The following is a 19,995-nucleotide window of genomic DNA, read 5'->3' on the forward strand; positions in this document are numbered from 1 at the left end:
ATATGTATCCTGAAATGTCAGTCTCTGAAGATGGGTCATGAAAGCAGAATATGAAATAAAAGGAAATGTGGAAAATAAAATCATGTTCAGTCTCATAGTGTTAAGCTACAAAGAAACTGGCTTCTCCTTTGAAGACTTGGAACCCAGAAGGGGCTGAGCCACCAACCAGCCGTGCTGAAGAGTTAGTTCCCCAGCAGTATCTTCCATACTGAAGTATACTTTAAGAGACACAGAACTATCATTAAAAATGAGTTCACTCTAGCCAAAGAACAATGAAGACTACTGAGATCTGCCAACAGGAGTAAAAAAGACAAAATATCATTGGCAGACAGCACGGCTGAGAAACCCTACAATTTGGGGGCTTTGGATCACTCTAATATGGCTTCCTGATCTTCTAAGTCTTCAAAATCATACAGATCTAATGTAATTTCATATTTATTAAAAATGGCTCATTGCCAGTTGTTTCTGTGTGCACAAATGCATTTGCCTTTCAAAAATGCATACTTGAAGACTATCTGGGCAGTCTAGCGAATAAACACCCTTTGCCAGGTGGAAATTAAGACCATGATTAAAACATTGCCAATAACAACTCCAAATACTCTGAGGTACATTATGACTCATCTGCAAAAATATGTATCATATCTATTCAAATTATCACGGAACACTGCAGGTATGGCTGTGACCAACCCAGTGATTCAAAGGTAATAACCACATTGTGATTCTCTTGTTTTCATTTTGATTTTTCTTAAAAAAAAAAAAAGAAAGAAAAATTAAAAAAAAAAAAAAAAAAAAGGTTTGGCTTTAATCTACTACTAGTAATTTATGTTATTTTCAACTTTCTAATCTGTGGTCGGGATGGACAGGTCAAAGGGCATAACCCAGGAGATGGCAGTGAGAAATCAGAAGGTATCATGTGTACTCTGGATCACAGGCGTGACCACCTCTTCTTAAACCCTTAAGCCCATGGAAATCTTTGCTCATACCTCCATATTTGTAAGTCAAAATTAGTCTATTAAAAAAAAGTCACATTAAAAAGGTAAAATTATTTAAGTGCAATATTAACTGATCTGCATTTTATAAATTTTAATCCATAAAAATATAAATAAAATGGTAAATTTTTAAGAAAAGAAATATACATTTAGTGCAAGTTATGAATTACAGTTCATCTCCAGTGTCAGCAGTGAAACATCCTGAAATAAAAGAATGATCTAATTTGAAGAAAAAGTTCCAGTGTTTAACATGCAATTAATACCAGGTACAGCTAAACAGGGTCCTCCCTTCTCTTCACGTTGCTGCAGCAGGGCTTGGTTTAATTATGCTGAACAGCACTTTTCTGTCATAGCAGTAATTTCAGAAAGAGAAAATTTGCATATGACTAGGTCACATTATCCAAAAAGTCTGAGAGGAAAAAATAAAACTGATTAGAGTCAAGTTTGTTTTTCATTCTGAACCACACAGCACACAAGCTGGAGGATTTCCATTCACACCTCCAGATTTTACCTGCTCGGCCAGCAGTGGTGTGTGCACACATTTCCAAGCCTCTAGTGATGGTACAGACTACATGGTTAATGGCACAAGAAACATTCCCTTCTTGTGATGACACGTCAGTAAAATCACAGTACATCTCAATATGAGAAAGGACTGCTTCAAAAGGACACACCAAAGAGGTTTTGTTACAGCTCAGGAGGGGTAGGGGCAGGGAGGAGAGAAGCTCTTTTGGAATGTAGAAAGGTGATGCTTAACTATACAATTCATGAGTTAAACACAACAGTTCTGATATAAAAGGGCAAGACCTTGCAGTCTTAATAGATGGCTCAATTCAAAGTAATCCCTCCAGAAATAGGGACTGATAATGCGTCTGTCTCTGTGGTGCTGACGTCACAGCCAGATGCTTGAGGATTCAGTGAAGGCTCCATGGAGGCTCCAGCCTGCACTCTCACTGCATAGCCTCAGTGAATGCAGACAGTGCAGACAACATGAGATGAATTACTGTTCCAGTTAGGGAAATACCTCACTCCTTTCCTTTTCCCTCCCCAAACAATCCCTCCGTTCTCCTAGCATTATTTGCAAACCAGGTTGCAAAAGCTCGTCTTGTATTTCCTTTCCTTTTTTTTGTTTTTGAAAGAAGAAAAAAGTGGACGAGTCCCGCAGATTAAAGAATTGTGCTATTCAACAAACGAACTTCCTCTTCTGTCTCCTCTCTGTCCACATCTACAGGACTCAGTTGAACATTATTGAAGCGGGGTCTTGGTTTGCCGTCTGGGCCATATGACGGAGGATATCTTTTTTTGTTATAATGCCAAGGAGGCGCCTGAAAAGGATAAACAGAGAGCGCTTTTAAAATAAAGGGAAAAGACAAGAGGAGCTAAATCTATGGATAAATCCTTTTTGTTGACAAGAATAGAAAGCAAAGCAAGCGGCCCGATTATGCATATTTTAAGTGTTTTACTGCAAAGACAGTGAAGTTACCCAGCAACCATCCTCTGACAAGAAGTACTGTGGCCACTCAGAGTGAGGTCCTTCCCACTGGGACTGAGGGCAGCACGCCTCATTGAAGCAGAGCTATTTTGATTGAAGTATGCCAACAAAAAAGTAGCAAAAACTGGGAAGATGTTTGAACAGAAAATAATACTGACCCAGTTTGAAAAAGGAACCTATTCCCATTATATTAGAAAACAATTTAAAACCTCAATATTTTGTATAACCAAATTTTTTAAGAAGTAATTTGCCCAGTTGTATGCAGAATATTCCTGAAAGCACATACAATTGAGATGAGCTACACAAACAATGGTCAACACAGAGCTTCACTCCCAGACTGGACAATGTGAGGAGAAACCTACCGGACAACCCAGGCTTATGAAAGCATACTTAAGGTTTTTGCTTTTCAATTTTGTGCTTCCCCCCAAAAGAAGATACAGTGCTTTTATTGAAAGGTTTGGATGTTAATGTTTACATTAAAAAGTAGGTGAGAAATCAAGAGGCGAAAGATTGTAACAGGTGAAGCAGAAAGCACAATGAATGAGAAGCTACTATATTTGGTTAGTAGTTTTAAAAAGGATGCATGAAACACTTGTGAAATATTAGCATACAACAGGAAAACATACTTAGTTGTGTACTTAAACAAATGGGGACAGGTTTCATATAGTTATGAAAATTACAGGTCAAAATAATTTGAGGTGTTAATTGTTAAAGTCACACAATTTGTTATGCACAAATCAAAACTTTCTCTGTAATCAATGAGACCACTAAGACATAAAGCCTGTTAAGACAAAAGCTACATATGACAGTCTAGAAATATGATACAAAGGGGCACATACGGGAGCTATGGGCAATCCATAACAAAATGGAGGACACACATTTTGACTGAGAGTCTACAAGGGTAGCAGAGAAAGAACAAATGCTTTGAGCGCAGATCTCCGCACTGTGCTCCAGTTAGAGTGCCAGTTAACAACGCACACGGTCAGCACTTCTAGTCCCTAAGCTTGGTTCAAGTCACAAAGGAGCTTAGATTCACATGACCACAGGTTAGAAAGCAAGAAACAAGGGTGGGGGTGAAGGCCTGGGGCAGACAAGGCTGGCTTTTTTTAACCAGTCAGGAGTCTTCTGAGACTGGTGAATCCACTAGGGTAGACAGACTTTTCATGTTTAAACAAGTCCAATAATGTCTCCACATTACCCGACTGTCGGCAGGACTTAATTTTAACTAATTCTGATGAGAGATGTTAGTTGCTGCTTACTTTCTAAGAATGGAATTTTAGACAGTTTATCTAAAGACATCTGGGCAGACCCAAGTGTAACTGGCAACATGGTGGGACTGTTTTGTTCAGGGGGTGTGTGGCAGGGGGACTGAACAGTTCACAAGTTTCATGCCTCCTGACTTCTAGGGTGTCTAGTGAGGAGAGCTGGCACAGCTAATCACCAAGGGCTCCAGGTGCTGCTTTAGTTGCTCGAGATGCTCTAAAATGTTCTTCTTTGTGATGATCCCCAAGACAATCCTGCAACAGATTATTATGCTAATAACTGTGAGAAATTCAACTGAAAGAGGTTCCAATCATAATGATAAAGAATGAGAGAAGGAAATAATACATAAACCGTAAGAATGCTTCTCATGAACGTGAGACAAAAGCAAGATGATTTAGGATATAGTCTAGGTTCCATTTCCAGACATTCTAATAACTTAAAAGGTGACACAATACTACTTTTAATGGTGGAGTTTTATTGTTAAATTAAAAATCAAAATAATGAAAGTCTGACTGTGGGAAGTTTAACTATGGAGATGAGTAAAAGTAAAAAAGAAACTTAATGACATACAGCTCCAGACCTCTCCACTTGGGACTGCTTCTCAATGTTCCTTCCCTGGCTGATCAGTTCTCAGTTTCTGAGGTAACAACCTACGAGTGACCTGGATCTACCTCAGCCGTGTGTGTGTGTGTGTGTGTGTGTGTGAGCGCGCGCTGGGGAGGAGGGGCTTAGTCTGAATGCCCATGAGAAGACTTAAGAAATCTCCCAGACTTTTACTATTTGTTTGTAAATCCAATTAAGGAAGTATACATGTAAAGACTACCGACCTCATTTTCAGGAACTGAATCCCATTTCTTATAATATGGTTATAAAAATTCATGAGTAGACATCAAAATGAGTTTTAATGCATATTTTTCTAAGTAATTTTTCTCAGTTTATGTCATTACCATCACATCTTACAAAATGATTCTCATAAATTCTCATGAAGATACCTATAACTAGATTACTTTTAATTATTAAATATCTTGATGGTTATTTTACAAAAATAAATGAATTTGCCTACAGTATGTGGTGATATAAATTCCAGAAGCCCTTCTAAAATGCCTTCAGAATAATCAGCATTTCCTTAACCATCTGTCTGCTTAAGTCACCTTTCCTGTTAAGCTGCCTTGGAAAGATCTGATTTCTTTCTTTTCCTTCCTTCTTTCTTTCCCTTTTCTCTTTTCCCCTTTTCCTTTTTCATTCCTTTTCTTTCCTTTTCTTTTTGTGACATAGGGTTTCCCTGTGTAGCCCTGGGACTCTCTCTGTAGACCAGATCAGGCTGCCCTTGAACCCAGAGTGGCCTCTGCTTCCTGAGTACTGGGATTAAAAGTCATGTGCCACCATACCCCACCAAAATTTTGTACAAAGACTCACTATGGTACTTGAAAGCAGTCTGAAAATATTTAGAAACATTTCCGTCATGAAACAATAATGGCTGGGCTACAGGGGCAGGAAGCATATTCACATTATTTTATTTAAAACAATGTTGTGAAGTTTTCAGAGCATGTGAACAACCTCTCCAGAAAGCTCAAAAACTACTATATAAAATGAGCATTTGTCTACTACAAAAATGTCTTTGGGCAAAATATTTGGGGTTTTTGAGGGTTTTGTTGTTGTTGTTGTTGTTTGTATTTAGCTTTGGGGTGGTGGTAAATATTGTACACATGTATGAAATGTAATGAAATCCATGATTTTGTACAATTAATATATGACAATAAAGAACAAGGTTATTTTTTTAAAGCTATAAAGTCAATAGATTTTATGGTTAGGAAATGTGGAATTCTTAGCACTTACATACAGTAAGAGCAGTCTTGTGTATGCTTTTTCATCCAATTAAGTAGAATGATTAATTTCAGTTTCCCATTGGTATCAGTAAGCTCAGTCAGTGTGTGACAGGATGAGGAACATGACACATTTGCACAGACAAGGCAGCACACTTAGAGTGTACATGTGGATACACTTGGATACACCAGAACATTTATGAACTTTTTCATGCAGAATTTTTAGGCGAGGTAAAATGGTCACAAAGTTCCTCTTTAACAGTCAAGGTTGACTTGACAATATCAAGTTAGTTTCAGGGTTGCTCTTTCAGTTTTAAAGGATGAAATGAAAAAAAAAAAAAAACAACATAAATGTTTCTGATTTGTCAGTTATCTCAAGTTTCCTTTTGGGCTAACAAGTAATGAATGATGTGGAAGTTAGGAAGGCTTTAGAAACTGCCATTTCTCAAAGTATGTTCTAAGAAATAGCAACCACAACAGTGCATCCTGTCTCACCCCACCAAAAAATGTCAGCATTTTCAGGCAAACTAGGTAAGCTATGATTTCATTACTGATAGTTGGGGAATCAAAAGCCATCAACGTCTTCAAAGTTCCAAAGCAAACCTCAGCTATACCTTAATACTTCTCAAACTTATTAGTCACCTAAGTTTCTAGCAACTTCTATTACTAGCCTGTTTGTCCTTTAAACTACAGGAACTAGTGTTCCTTAAACAAACTGAGACATTCTGTTAGCATATAAACTAATGCTAACAGAATCCGGGATGGCACTGACCCAACAACCTGTCTATACCTGCCTTACTTACTGCTGCATTTTAATTCCCCTAAATAGGTCTTTTCCACTGCTAAGGTACTACATGAAGTTGGAAAACAAAGAGCTACCTAGAACTTCATGGTCTTGGCTTTAAAGCATGCTGTCTTTTTCAGTTTTAGCTACTTTGAAAATAAAACAGCTTCCTGCTTAGGTAGCTTCCAGACAATAAAGTCAAGAGTTTCCTCCTCAAATGATCTTTTTTTTTTAAAGATTTATTTATTATTATACATAAGTACACTGTAGCTGTCTTCAGACACCCCAGAAGAGGGAGTCAGATCTCATTATGGGTGGTTGTGAGTCACCATGTGGTTGCTGGGATTTGAACTCAGGACCTTTGGAAGAGCAGTCAGTGCTCTTACCGGATGAGCCATCTCACCAGCCCCCAAAATGATCTTTTTCTCTCCAAATCCATTCATTTTCTGTGAACTAAGGAAAATATGATCAAGGTTGTAAAACATGACCCTGGAGGAAAGTTCCTTTACTTTGTTTACTTGTGAAGCAGCAGCTGATAAAACTGTATGTAACTAATTCTTGTCCCCCTAAAAAATAATTTAAACCTTTTTAGGGTCTATACTGCCCAAATCCTGTCAATTAACCAGTAAAGTGACATACAAAAATTAATCTACACAGCAGGCTAATTTAACCACAAGAACAGAACCCAACAGACCTGGTGTTTATGAGTGCAGAAGAGAACCTAAGCCAGGCAACAGAGAACTCAAACCCAACAATGGCTTAAAAAAACTCACATTCAGTTCCAAGCAAGCCATATAATGACTCAAAGGGCCGAAGGCAAAGCTTTATGGAACACACTGAATAATTAATATTTATTAACTTTTAAACAAATTTGGTAGCATTTTTAAAAATTAGATAAGAGCAAACAAAACAAAACAGTAGACAATAGTATTTTATAAAACATCTTTGATTTATTTCTATCACACTCCAGAAGGGAAACACCCAACATGGCTCTAATGTTCCCACTTTCTGCTTAGCGTTGTTTTAAGTAGAAGAATAAATACCTACGATGCTGCTGTTCCTAACCCAATATGTAGAGGCCCAGGAAATGTGTTAAGAGGTCCAGAAATCATGAAGAAAGACTATTCTGTCAGTAAACTGGGTTTATAGGAGCAGGATTCTGGGTTCTTGTGAGCTGGAGTTAATTTGACAAAACCACTGCACCTGTAAAATAGAAGCTGACCTACCCAGTGTGCTGAGCTTCAGGATTATGTGAAAAGGTGTGAAAGTGTTCAGTATGTTGTCTTCCTTTGTTTTTGTTTTTTAATGCCACCTTTACCTAGAGATGGCTCATATGTTCTGCTACCCACAAGTTTTTATACAAAACTTTGAAAACATAAAATTAGTTGTGATTCTCTAATGTGTTTGCAACAGTATTTAATCAGCTTCATTTTATTCAGGGTGAGCCATCAGTTTATAACAAACCCAGAAAAACATCTGTTCCCCTCCCCTAGCATTTCTGTTGCAAGACTTCACATGAAATAATGTTCTATGAATTCTAACAAGTCACTGGCAAGAAAGCAAATGCCTATGATCTCAGTGTTCCTGAAGTTCACAAGGGTCACAAACTCAAGGCCAGCTCCAACTACAGGGAGGCCCTGTCTCAGCAATAAAATCAACAAAGAAAAAATTTAAAATTCAGCAAAGAAAAATAAAATAGTGGAAATAATAAAAGGCCCTCAATATATGAATGCTTTAAGGTAGTTAACATTTCAGTTTATGGGTCTGATTTGTTTTAGAGAAGGTAGACAAAAATAAATAGATGAATAGATAAGAAGAAAAGCCACAGTTAAAGATTTTTAGTTAAACTGCAAATTTTCACATATTATTTCATTAATGATAAATACTGGCTCAAATAGCACATACCAAAATATCTAGAAAAAACCCTATTCATAAAAAGGAAATACAAAAAGAAAATGGTTTTGTCAGTGCTGCCTACTCCCAAGGAAAGAAACACCTCAAGTTCCAAAAGCTCTTTACGTGGAGTGCAGCTGTTTCCTATCTATTTCTTCTCTGACTCTGATACTCTGTAGTATCCTTGACAACGAGCACAGAGCTCACATCCTTCTTACACTCAGGCAAGTGTGAAGCTTGACTGACCCTACATTTATAACTGTACGCCAGACACTCCCACTTGGGAGCTTACTTGTTCTACCCTGAAAAGATTCCATTAGTAAGGAGCATTAATTATCGTGGGCCAGCTGATTTCTGTGGTGTCAAACTTACCCGTTGTGCGTTACAAGGCACTGCCTCAGACCAAGCTTTCGGAAGATGTCTACCACAATCTCCATTGGGGTGTGGTCTGTCACTGTAAAAGGACTCATGTCAAGGATGCTTCTCAGTTTTAATGGCCGAGGACTTTCTGCTGGAAGAGATGGAGTATGCTGTGCAAAACACACTCGAGAACTGCCAACAATACCTTCTTGTTTTTTTCTGGCACTTTCTGAAAAAGAGACAGAGACAAGAAACCATTTTCAATTGGTGGATTTTCTTTTCTTATAGGCAACTTTGCTTATTCTGACATTAAAAATAGTGTGTTCTATGACTTCTGGTCCTTTTCCTCTTTGCCTGACACAAAACTTGACAATAATTTTCTATAGTTATATTGTAGTACGATTTTCTTCAGTGGCACTGAACTATTATTTTCTACCTTCAGAAACAAGGAATCATGTTTGAAATTGGATTTAAAACCTGTAGACATCATCACAAGAGCAGTTTACTACAGAGTCTGCCTATGTTGACTGTGACTTATTCTGCACTGGAGAAGAGACTAAAGCCAGTCACCCATGCTCTATCTCTGCTGTCACCCCACTACTGTGTATCAGCTGGTCTTCCTTCCACACTTTTGATGAATCAGGAGCACTGCAATTGTACTCCCAGTGAGTAAGGACCAACTAATGGGCTGTTCTATTCATAAAGGCTCTATCAATTTCTCCTCCCCTCCAATGTGCTCTGTCCAGCTGCCTGTTTCTTCTCCCACCTTTGAGAGTGTAAGACAGAAGGTGAATGGACAGAAAGAAGAGACTACACACAAGGAAATGGAAACCCAGAACATGGACAGAACATATAAATGAAAGGCATCCACCTCTGTGCTTAGCTTTTTTGATAAACATTATTGAAAATTATGTGTAGTGTAAATATACTATTAGTTATAGTGAAAATATTTCGAGCATAAATTTTGCTACAAAATATTTAAGCCAAAATAATAAGGTACAGTCTGACTGGCAAGAAGGGAGTAGTACTGCTTGGAAATGAATGTCGCCATGCTTTTCCTCGCTCTGGCCACTAAAGCTGTATTCAGCTATGGGTAAACACATCTGAGTAGCAGGTACTAAGTGAGGTCCCAAGGGCTTGTGAACCAGCCACCTGAAAAGTATGGTGTGACCAACATAAATGGTTCTTTAAAAATGCTTCCTAGGTTGCGTTTAGACTCGGTAGGAATGCACCTAACGGTATGTGCATGACAACTGAATGTGCAGTGCAAACAGCAACAGTGGATATGCATAATGGAGACAGAATAAGATGATGGGAAGCGTGGCTTCCAACAATAGCAAGAGTATGAAGAGTGAAAGTGCAGAGTTTTTACACGCAGTAAGTTATCAGGAGGAGACAATCAGATTTAGCACACTTGAATACTGTAATAGGGGTGTGGTGTGTACATCACTTAATACTCAAGTATAAAAAGCAAAAGTGCTAAAAATAACTGTAGTTACAATAACCTATTAATAGAAACAATAGTAACAATGTGGTGTCAAATAGTTAAAATGTTAAATATATAAATAATAACAAATATATCACCAATGAAAACAACCCTAAGTACTCAAACATTTAGGTGTGGCGGTACATTTTATGAAAATGTCTCTTGTATTCAAAGAGCCTAGAACCTCCAAGCTAATAGTACTTCTTGAGGTCATGTAAAAAACTGTAATTAAGCTGATTTCTTGTGTACTCTCAGTCTGTTTAACTTGCCTTTTAAGGGAACAATGTAACAACTTTAGTGGCCTTGAACTCCTTATGTAGTCAGTTTTTACAACCTAAGCTAAAGCTTAGCTTTAATTTTAAATTATGCACTATTCTTCCCTGCTTCTGACCCAGAGTAATGTATGTCTGTACACGTGGACTATGGCATTAATTTACTGAAAAGAGCAAACAATTCAAAACGGCTTTATACAGGCGATATTTTCATGAATGCTGGGAACAGATATTATTTGGTCACATTACATCTGCAGCTATGCTTGCTTTTCTGAGTGCTTCTAGGTCAGCTGAAATAAGTAGGTTAATCCCTGTAAAACTCTTAAAGATTTCTATAAAGTACCCCTTACCCCTTTTCCCATGCCATGTTTTCTGTGCTGTTCAAGAAATCAGAGCAAAGCTTTTTGGTAGGGACAGTCAGACAGGCATGCACATACATATATGTGCACATGAGACAGGCCAAAAACCATAAGCTCCAGACGAACTGAAGACACAGGGACAAGTAGAGAATTCAACGTTGACCTTGCTCTTTCTCAAGTAAATCCAAGAGCAATCCTGTGATTCCACTCCTTAATGTGAGAACGAAACATTCTGCACCTCTGAGGCAGCATTTATAATACATTTAACCAACACATTTACAATGGAACAGTTTTGTTTTTACTTACTGCAGTGTGAGGAGCAAACCCAGAGGTTGGTGCTAGACACATTGACCAATTGAGCTACATCCCTACCCAAAGATGCCTAATCCTATCTAAGAAAAAAAGGTGTACTTTTTAGAATGCTATTTGTGACTGAAGGCAGCAGACGTGAACATCCATTCAGACTCTTTGCCTTCCATGGGTCATTTGAAGAAGTAGAGGTGGAGGGGAGGATGGTCAAGAATTAAGTCATCCTCAGCTATATAGAGATCTTTGAGGAAGCCAGCCTGGGCTCAAAAAGTTCTGTGGTATATCAAGTACCTTTTTTGTTGAGCATGGACAAATCTGCCCTTCAGTAATGTATAATTGTGTGTGTGTGTGTGTGTGTGTGTGTGTGTATGCTGCGCAGATCTGATTTTTCAGTAAAAAATATTGAAAGTTTACAGAAGATATACTGGCAAATATTTAAGATATTTTCAAAAGTCATCCTGTGACATAAGATTTCTGATGCCACATCTTGATATTTCATGTATATTCCCTTAAACCAAAATCATTTCCTGTGCAACAGTCACTCTCTCTGTCAGATAACAAAAGTTGAAGTCAGTATCAATCTATAGCAGGTAGGAATATGAATTACCAAACACGTCATGGCTTCAAACCCTTGCCACTCCTTCCCCTTAGCCCAGAAGCCAAAATACAATGCACAAACCACAAGAAACTCAAGAAGAAGGATGATCAAAGTGTGGATACTTCGTTCCTTCTTAAAAGGGGGAAGAAAATACCCATGGAAGGAGTTTACTCTACAGGCTAACTATGGAGCAGAGACCAAAGGAAGGACAATCCAGAGACTGCTCCACCTGGGAATCCTTCCCATATTCAGTCATCAAATCCAGACACTACTGTGGATGCCAGCAAGTGCTGGCTGACAGGAACCTGATATAGCTGTCTCCTGAGAGGTTCTGACAGTACCTGACTAATACAGAAGTAGAGGCTCACAGCCATCCATTGGACTGAGTACAGGGTCCCCAATGAAGGAGCTAAAGAAAGGACCCAAGGAGCTGAAGGGTGTGCAGCCCCTTAGGAGGAACAACAGTATGAACTAACTAGTACCCTCAGAGCACCCAGGAACTAAACCACCAACCAAGAGTACACGTGGTGGGACTAATAGCTCCAGGAGCATGTGTATAGCAGAAGATGGCCTAGTCTGTCATCAATGGGAGGAGAGGTCCTTGGCCCTGTGAAGGTTCTATGCCCCAGTGTAGGGGAATGCCAGGGCCAGGAAGTGGGAGAGGGTGGGTTGTTGAGCAGGGGGAGTGGGAGAGAACAAGCTTCTTTAATTTAATTTAATTTAATTTAATTTTTTTTCAGAGGGAAAATGGGAAAGGAGAAATCATATGACATGTAAATAAAGAAAATATCTAATTAAAAATAAAAAAGGAATTCCAAAGCTACTCATCCCTTTCCCTTTTCTTGGGCTGGCAACTAGTAACTCTAGAGAATGAGAAGGATGGTGACGCCTGGGGATTGTTTGACATTTCTAGCCCAAGGTACTGCCCAAAGATCTAGGGAATAGCAGATCTAGGGAATAGCAGATCTAGGGAATAGCAGATCAATAGCTTAGTGAGTCTCTTTCTCACCTCTGACATCACAAGGAAGGAAATTTAGAGTTGCTGACAAAGATTAAAATTCTTACTGGCCTTCCCATCACAGGGCAGAAAAATAATCACTGAAGCATACATTCCTTTCCTAGAGAACACAAGACTTTGACATTACTTGCCCCTGAAAACCCAACCAATTAAATGTCATTGCTTTTTCTCCTCCTAAACTGTATTACACACAAGACATATACATTCATGATGGTGTTTTTAAAAGCCATACCTATTGCAATAGTCAGGTCTCTTCTGAGGGCAAACCCCACTAATCTCTGAGATTCTTTTGACATTATAACAGGAAAGCCATTATAGCTGGTTTCATTAATCATGTTTTCTATGTCATCCACTGTCATATTGTCCTGTGTTAAAACAGCTAAGGGAGGGTCACTTCTTCGAGGTCTCATGACATCAGCAGCCAGGGTTGTATGAGTGAACTCTTCTTTGGCATCCAAGAAAGGGTACCCATTTAGGCGGATGTGTGCTTCATAGATACCTTCCCTACCAAAGGCATCACCAACCCATTTACTGGTCATTACTGCAGCCATAAGAGGAACAATGTACTCCAAGCCTCCAGTAAGTTCAAAAACAATAACCACCAGAGAGACAGTCATTCTTGTCACACCACCTGAAAGAAATAAACACCAGTGGTCAGGAAAGGCAGAATTCTCACCAGTACAAGTTACCAGAGTCTCGTATTAGGCAGGTAAACAGGAAATCTAGACAGATCTTGATCAGTGAAAAGCATTATCATCAAAAATGACTACTCTCCAGATAATAACCATTATGTCTAATATGATCTAGAGAAAAACCAATCTGGCTATATCATGGAAGATGATTATAACATTTGTAAACGTTTTGTAACATTAAAAACAAAAACAATAGCTGAACAAGAAAAGTGACTTTGCCATTTTGATTTACTGCTGAAGCAAAGACAAATTTCACTATTATAAAAGTTTACTATAATTTCTTAAATACAAATAAGCACATCACAGCTTTCTTGCTTGTTACCAGTTTACAAATTATGTGTATGTGTAGAATACTAAATAAAATTACTTAAGTCTTTTCAAAATGTGTGAAATATTTTGAAGCCTTGTGATTTATTAACAATGTAAGTAAGTCATAACATTAAGTATAAAATTCATCTGTTCTGGGTGGGGTGTTTATGTAGCTTGTACAAGGATCTGGGTTTGAGACCACCATCCCAAGAAGGCCAGGTGGAGGAGGAAGGGTTGGGAACTCTCCTGACTTACTCAGATGATCACTCTCGGTTGTCATTTCCCTACCTGTACAACTCTAGTCTGCCTTCTCCTCCCTGCTGCCTCTCCTATACTCCTGTTCTGCACACCACACCTGACTACTTGTTTTGTCAACTATAGACAGACTTTAAGTAGCTACCAAAGAAAACAACACACATATGAAATCCACATTTTTCTTCTTTACCAAGGAAGGGCCATTCTCTGATTCTAAATTCTTGCACATACTCTTCCTCACAATCTAGGTGATTCTTTTTGAAAACTTAAAGTTTTATTCCAATATCTCAACGGTTCACCTCACAGATTTGAATTCTTCTCTAAGATACCTGAGTCCTTTTCTCAGGATTCTCATTGTTTTTAAACTAGTCCAGGACCCAAATTATTCTTTCATTTAAAAAAAGTAGGCTCCTTTTAAAATCTATTTTTGAGATAATTTTGTATTAGATATTTTCTTTATTTACATTTCAAATGTTCTCCCCTTTCCTGGTTTCCCCTCCAAAATACCCTCTATTCCCTCCCCGCTTCCCCTGCTCACCAACCCACCCTCTCCCACTTCCTGGCCCTGGCATTCCCCTATACTGGGGCACAGAGCCTTCACAGGACCAAGGGCCTCTCCTCCCATTGATGACCGATTAGGTCATCCTCTGCTACATATGCAGCTGGGGCCATTAGTCCCACCATGTGTACTCTTTGGTTGTCCCTCAACAGAGGAATGGATACAGAAAATGTGGTACATCTACACAATGGAGTACTACTCAGCTATTAAAAACAATGAATTTATGAAATTCTTAAGCAAATGGATGGATCTGGAGGATATCATCCTGAGTGAGGTAACCCAATCACAAAACAACATACATGGTATGCACTCACTGGTAAGAAATACATCTTATTATGTCTAACTGCCTGAATATTATATCTGTGCACCTGAAGAGCAGAAGAGGATTTCTAATACCTGGACATTGGAGTTACCAACAGTTATGGACCACAATGTGAGGTGCTGTGAATCAAACCTAGGTCCTTCAGAAGAGCAGCCAGTACTCCTGACTGATAAGCCATCTCTCAGTCCCTGTGCTCTCATTTTAATACCACTTATCTTACCTCCTTGACTCTTAGACCCCATTACTTTCAACCGACTTCATAAGACATCTAGTACAACTAAGTACTACTTTTTGTTTTTAAAGACAGGGTCTTACTATGCAGCCCAGGCTGGCCTCACATTGGCAATTCTCCATTTCTGCTGGCAGACATGCACAGACACAGTGGCTTAAGTATCATTTCCATTGTGTTGGTCTTCTGGTCAGAAGACCCAACTACTCTGGCCAGTGAGATGGATTGGCAAGCAAAGCAATTTGCTGCCAAACCTGATGTTCTGAGCTCAACCGCTAAGACCCACATAGAAGTAGAGAACTAATTTTCATAAATTGTCCACTAACCTCCATATGAAAATATAACACATATGCTGAAACATAGCCCCAAAGTAAATACATAAATGTAACTTAAGCTCACAGTGCTTGTCAGTTCAGTAAGCCTTTTTGGTTTCTTAATCTAAAAAAGGAAGGACTGCCACACATCACGTACATATTTACTCTAGGTAATAAGCATGTCCTAATAAGTTTATAAAGGCTTTTTCTTGAATTAAACTAAGAACTTATTGTATCAGGAATCATGATAACATCCTTATGTGCATGCTATTTCACACAATCCTCATAGTAATCAAGGGATAAGCTGGTATTTCTATTTTATAAATGAGAACTTTTTCAAAGTCATCAAGCTAAAAATGGAACTCTGCAACAAACTGGAACAACTTCAAATATAAATTCATCCTGATGCAACCTCAGATACTAATCTTTTTATAATCTAGTTCTTACCAATTCAACGTGTTTCCCAGAATATTCAAAATGTACTACACAATACATTTTTTAAATCATGAATTCCAAATATATTTTCATACAAATTTATCTTTGCATTACAATCTTCCTATAACAAGATTACCCTGGAAAAGCCGCAAAGATTAACTATGGCTCTGAATTACTCAGAGGACTTATGTAGGTCTGTGAAAAGGAGCTACAAGAGTATAGAAGACTCTGTGTGTGTGCGTGTGCGTGTGCGTTGCGCACATGGTGCATGCATGTGAGTGCACAGCAGGGCTAGAGGAGGACGCCTGCTGCTTTCCCCTACTACTCTGCCTTATTCCTTTAAAAAAGGATCTCACACTGCCTTAGCCAGGGAGCTCCTAGAACCCACCTGTCCCCACCCTCCTATGCAGGGGTCACAGTAATGCAGTCAAGCCTGGCTTTGGGGATAGGCCCTGGGGACTGGAATCAGGTCCTCGCCCTTGCATACCAAGAGCTCTTGGTCACTGAACCACCTCCCAGCCCTCATTACATTTTTTTATCTTAGCATATCCCCAAAAGTCTGTGTGATTCTTCAAAATATAGCTTTAAAAAATGAGTATGACTTGAACTCATTCATGTTTAAACATATTATGAAATGAGACCCAGACAAATCTATCTGATGGAAAAATAACCCTAAAGTTAATTGCTTGAAGAATCAGATTTCAAAGATTGGTGGATTTTGAAATTGTCATCAATAATTCAAGTGGAAGGAAGGCATACGCAAATAAAAGAACTGTGGACTGAGAAGTCTTTAGAGAGGGCTGCCTCAATGATAAATCTTGATCAAAGCTTTGGAAGTATGAAGGTGATATGTATAAATGTGTAACTTCTCAGTTAAAAATACCTTTACAGCAATCCAATTCCTACTGCGCCCTTCCTGGAATAGCTGAGCTCTTAGTCCCTCTAATTGCCTGTCCTGCACTCTGAGCCCAGACAGTGCACATGGCTGTTTTCTCACTGCTGGGCTTATCTTCCCAGAAGCAGCCCATACTTCGGTCTTCTCTCATCTCTCACTATACCTGCTTCAATGATAAAGAGAATGTGGATGCTTGCTACTTTGGTGAAAATGATTTCTAATTTTATTTGATATTACCCTTCTGCAGATTCTGAGTCACTAAGCAAAATCAAAGTCAAAGTACCAACTGTTAGTCACTATTATACCAAAATTTGATGGAAATTTTGGATATAAAACCAAATAATTTTTCAATAAAACCAAATAATTTTTCAACCAAAGAAAACAATAGATTCTTACAGATTTAGAACTATTATTTTGCCTTTATGTCACTGAAATGAGTAGTTACTATTTGTTTTCTACAAATGTAACTTAGATGCTAAAGGGTTGATAGGATAAATCTTTATTAAGGCTGATAAGTTATTATAGAGTTTAATGTCAAGCTATTCTGAAGCTTCATTATAGTGCTGACTTTAGGAACACTGCTATCAATTGTTACACATAGACTAAGATCTTTAACAATGAAGAAACTGCTGTGCAGTGGTGGCACATGCCTTTAATCCCAGCATTTGGGAGGCAGAGGCAGGCGGATTTCTAAGTTTGAGGGCAGCCTGATCTACAAAGTGAGTTCCAGGACAGCCAGGGCTATACAAAGAAACCCTGTCTCGAAAACAAACAAACAAACAACAACAACGACAACAAAAAACAATGAAAAAACCAAGTCTCTTGGATAGGATTCGGATTAAGGCTATGTTGTACCAAGATGGTTTCTGTCATAAAGCATTATATGATACTACAAATATGTTAACATTTAATAACAAATATAATAACAATATTATTACATTATTACAGTAAACAAATGTTCTCAGACAAAACAAAATCTAGTACTACATAAGACTATTAGTGCTTCATTTCTTTTAAAATGATTCCTTCCTTCTACCTTGCATTTTCTTCTCCCTAGCAACAAGAGTCTTACTACTGTCTCTTCTTTGTTGATTGCCAACAGCCACAAAGAAGCAAACAGAATGGATCACATTACCTAAGCACGCAGCAGCCCCAACCATGGCATAGAGCCCAGGAGTGATGCAGTCAGCCCCAACCTCACACCACTCCTTGAAGATAAACCAGTCGTGGTGATAGTAGGCAAGCTGCTCCACAGCGATCCCCACAATTCTCCCTGCAATTGCTCCAATGGCCATGCTGGGGATAAACAAGCCCGATGGAACCTGCGACAACAAGGAAAGAACTTTTAATGAGTGAACACTTCTCTAATCATGCCACTGAAAACTATAGCCTATGGGTTTGTTTCTAACAGTTGGCTCCATTTGCATCTTAATGAAACTCTAAAATCCTTACCCAGAGTAAACTATCAAAAATCCTGTTATAGTAAACAATTTGTTAGTAATTCTTTGATTTCAGTAACAAAGTAATAAAGCAGCTTCGCTAAGCCAAAGAGAAATAGCTCAAAATTTATCTTCCTTTATCCTAAAAAATCCTTAGTCTCTAACAGAATTTTCTGTAGTCCACAGTAAAATGAAGGGGGGTGGGGAAGACAGACAGATATTTCCCATAAAACCAAATCTGCTCAATCTGAAGCAGTAAGCTCCCAAGATTGTCCCTCCATTATACTTTCACAAATGGTAGAAATAGCAGATGTTACTTCCCATAAAAAGCTACAGCGTAAGTCAGGCGATGTTTCCATAATTCCCAGTATTCTAAATGGAATATACAAGTGAATCAACTAAAAAAGGAAAAATCTTTATTGGAAGAAATTCTTAAAAAATAAGGACAGAACATATTGGCATGTTCTGAGCTAGTTAAAGGAATATACAATACAAAGGATTAAAATATACTTCACAATCTTCAGCTATAATCAATCCTTCCTTGAGTCAGAGGCCAGGACTTAACAAGGGCCTGCCATCTGCCTCCAGCTTCCTCAGTGTTGGCCAACCACAGCCACTGAGAATCCTTGGTGTAATTCTACTGTCAACACAGGGATTTATTGGGGAAAACAACCTCTAGACAACTTTAAGACCTCTTTAAAACTTCAAGGCCTTTTATTTTTCCTCTGCTAGGAAAAATAAGAGTAAAACTAAGATTTTTTTTTCTGTTTTTTTTTTTTTAAGTTTGATATTCAATGGATTAAAAAGGGCAAAATAAAAGCAATCTTAAAACTGTCAACCTTCTAATCCCACAGAAATAAAGCTGTTATGCCACATGAGCTCAGTCTGTGAAAGTATGCCATCCCTGCCAAGTACCAACTGCCATAGGAACTACAGGTGGCATGATTGAAAGAACAGTACATGGCAAGTTGACATTGTCTTCTCTGTGTTGGCATTCATAAGAAAGATGTATTTAGTGAATCCAAGAGAAGCAATGTCGTAGGGCTAGCGGCTCTAAGTCCCTGATGGGTAGAATCCTATTATAGATCTAGCAACTTGATTCTGAAACCACAGTGTCAATTTAAGCTAACATACTACAATGGTCTAGAGAAGGTAGTATAATGGTTTCTCCTGGATTGTTAGCCAGTTGACTTTTAAAACAAGAGATTATCCTGTATTATATGGGTTGATTACAAGTAACCCTAGAGATTTTTCATGCAAAAGTGGGATTTCTAAGAATTAGACAAGAGAAAGCTCTGGCCAGCCATGGCTGGCTTTGAGTTGCAAGAAGCAAAGAAAGGGATGCAGCCCCTCAAACCTAAAAAATGCAGAAACACAGACTCTGTCCAATGCTCTCCAGAAGTTACTAGAAACCTCTTGATAGCAAACCAATAAGTCCTTTTCAGATTTTGGTCTCCGAATTGCTATCATTTGGATAAAATTTCATTTCTTATTACACATAAGTATCTTGGACATATCATTATTCCAGTATCATCTCACATGAGCACTTACCTTGATACCAAAAGTGAATACTGTCATTATTATTTTAAATATGAGTGCTAGACACAACTGCCAGATAGCTGAATATACTCCAACGCCTGCTGGACGGTCAGGAATATCGTCAACAATTTTACTGGCATTCATGTCATTTCTGTAGTCGCAGAGAGATGAGGATTCCAATGGCCCACAATCTGTAAACAGCTCTTTGATCAGTTCACTGGTGTTGAGCCTTGTGTATGGGTTGGGGAAGGCTATCACAGCAGTAATGGCTGCAACAATAATGACTTCGAGGACGGGATACTTTCCAAATTTGGTGGATTTGCGTCGACGACACCAGGCAATATTTGCCCTAATAAAAAAAGCT

General features: G+C 38.5%; 1 protein-coding gene across 1 annotated transcript in view; it reads right to left on the reverse strand.

The window, feature by feature from the left end:
- Positions 1–1,065: 1,065 nt before the first annotated feature.
- Clcn3 (chloride voltage-gated channel 3) overlaps positions 1,066–19,995 on the reverse strand; it is a 76,864-nt gene continuing 57,934 nt past the window's right edge. Inside the window, 6 exon segments of the mRNA XM_031391246.1 lie at positions 1,066–2,311; positions 3,920–3,995; positions 8,614–8,830; positions 12,876–13,274; positions 17,789–17,975; positions 19,644–19,994. Of these exon segments, the coding sequence (XP_031247106.1) occupies positions 2,153–2,311; positions 3,920–3,995; positions 8,614–8,830; positions 12,876–13,274; positions 17,789–17,975; positions 19,644–19,994 (1,389 nt within the window). The 3' untranslated portion in view covers positions 1,066–2,152.

This window comes from Mastomys coucha, unplaced genomic scaffold (assembly GCF_008632895.1).
Source record: "Mastomys coucha isolate ucsf_1 unplaced genomic scaffold, UCSF_Mcou_1 pScaffold22, whole genome shotgun sequence".
In the NCBI taxonomy this organism is placed as follows: Eukaryota; Metazoa; Chordata; class Mammalia; order Rodentia; family Muridae; genus Mastomys; species Mastomys coucha.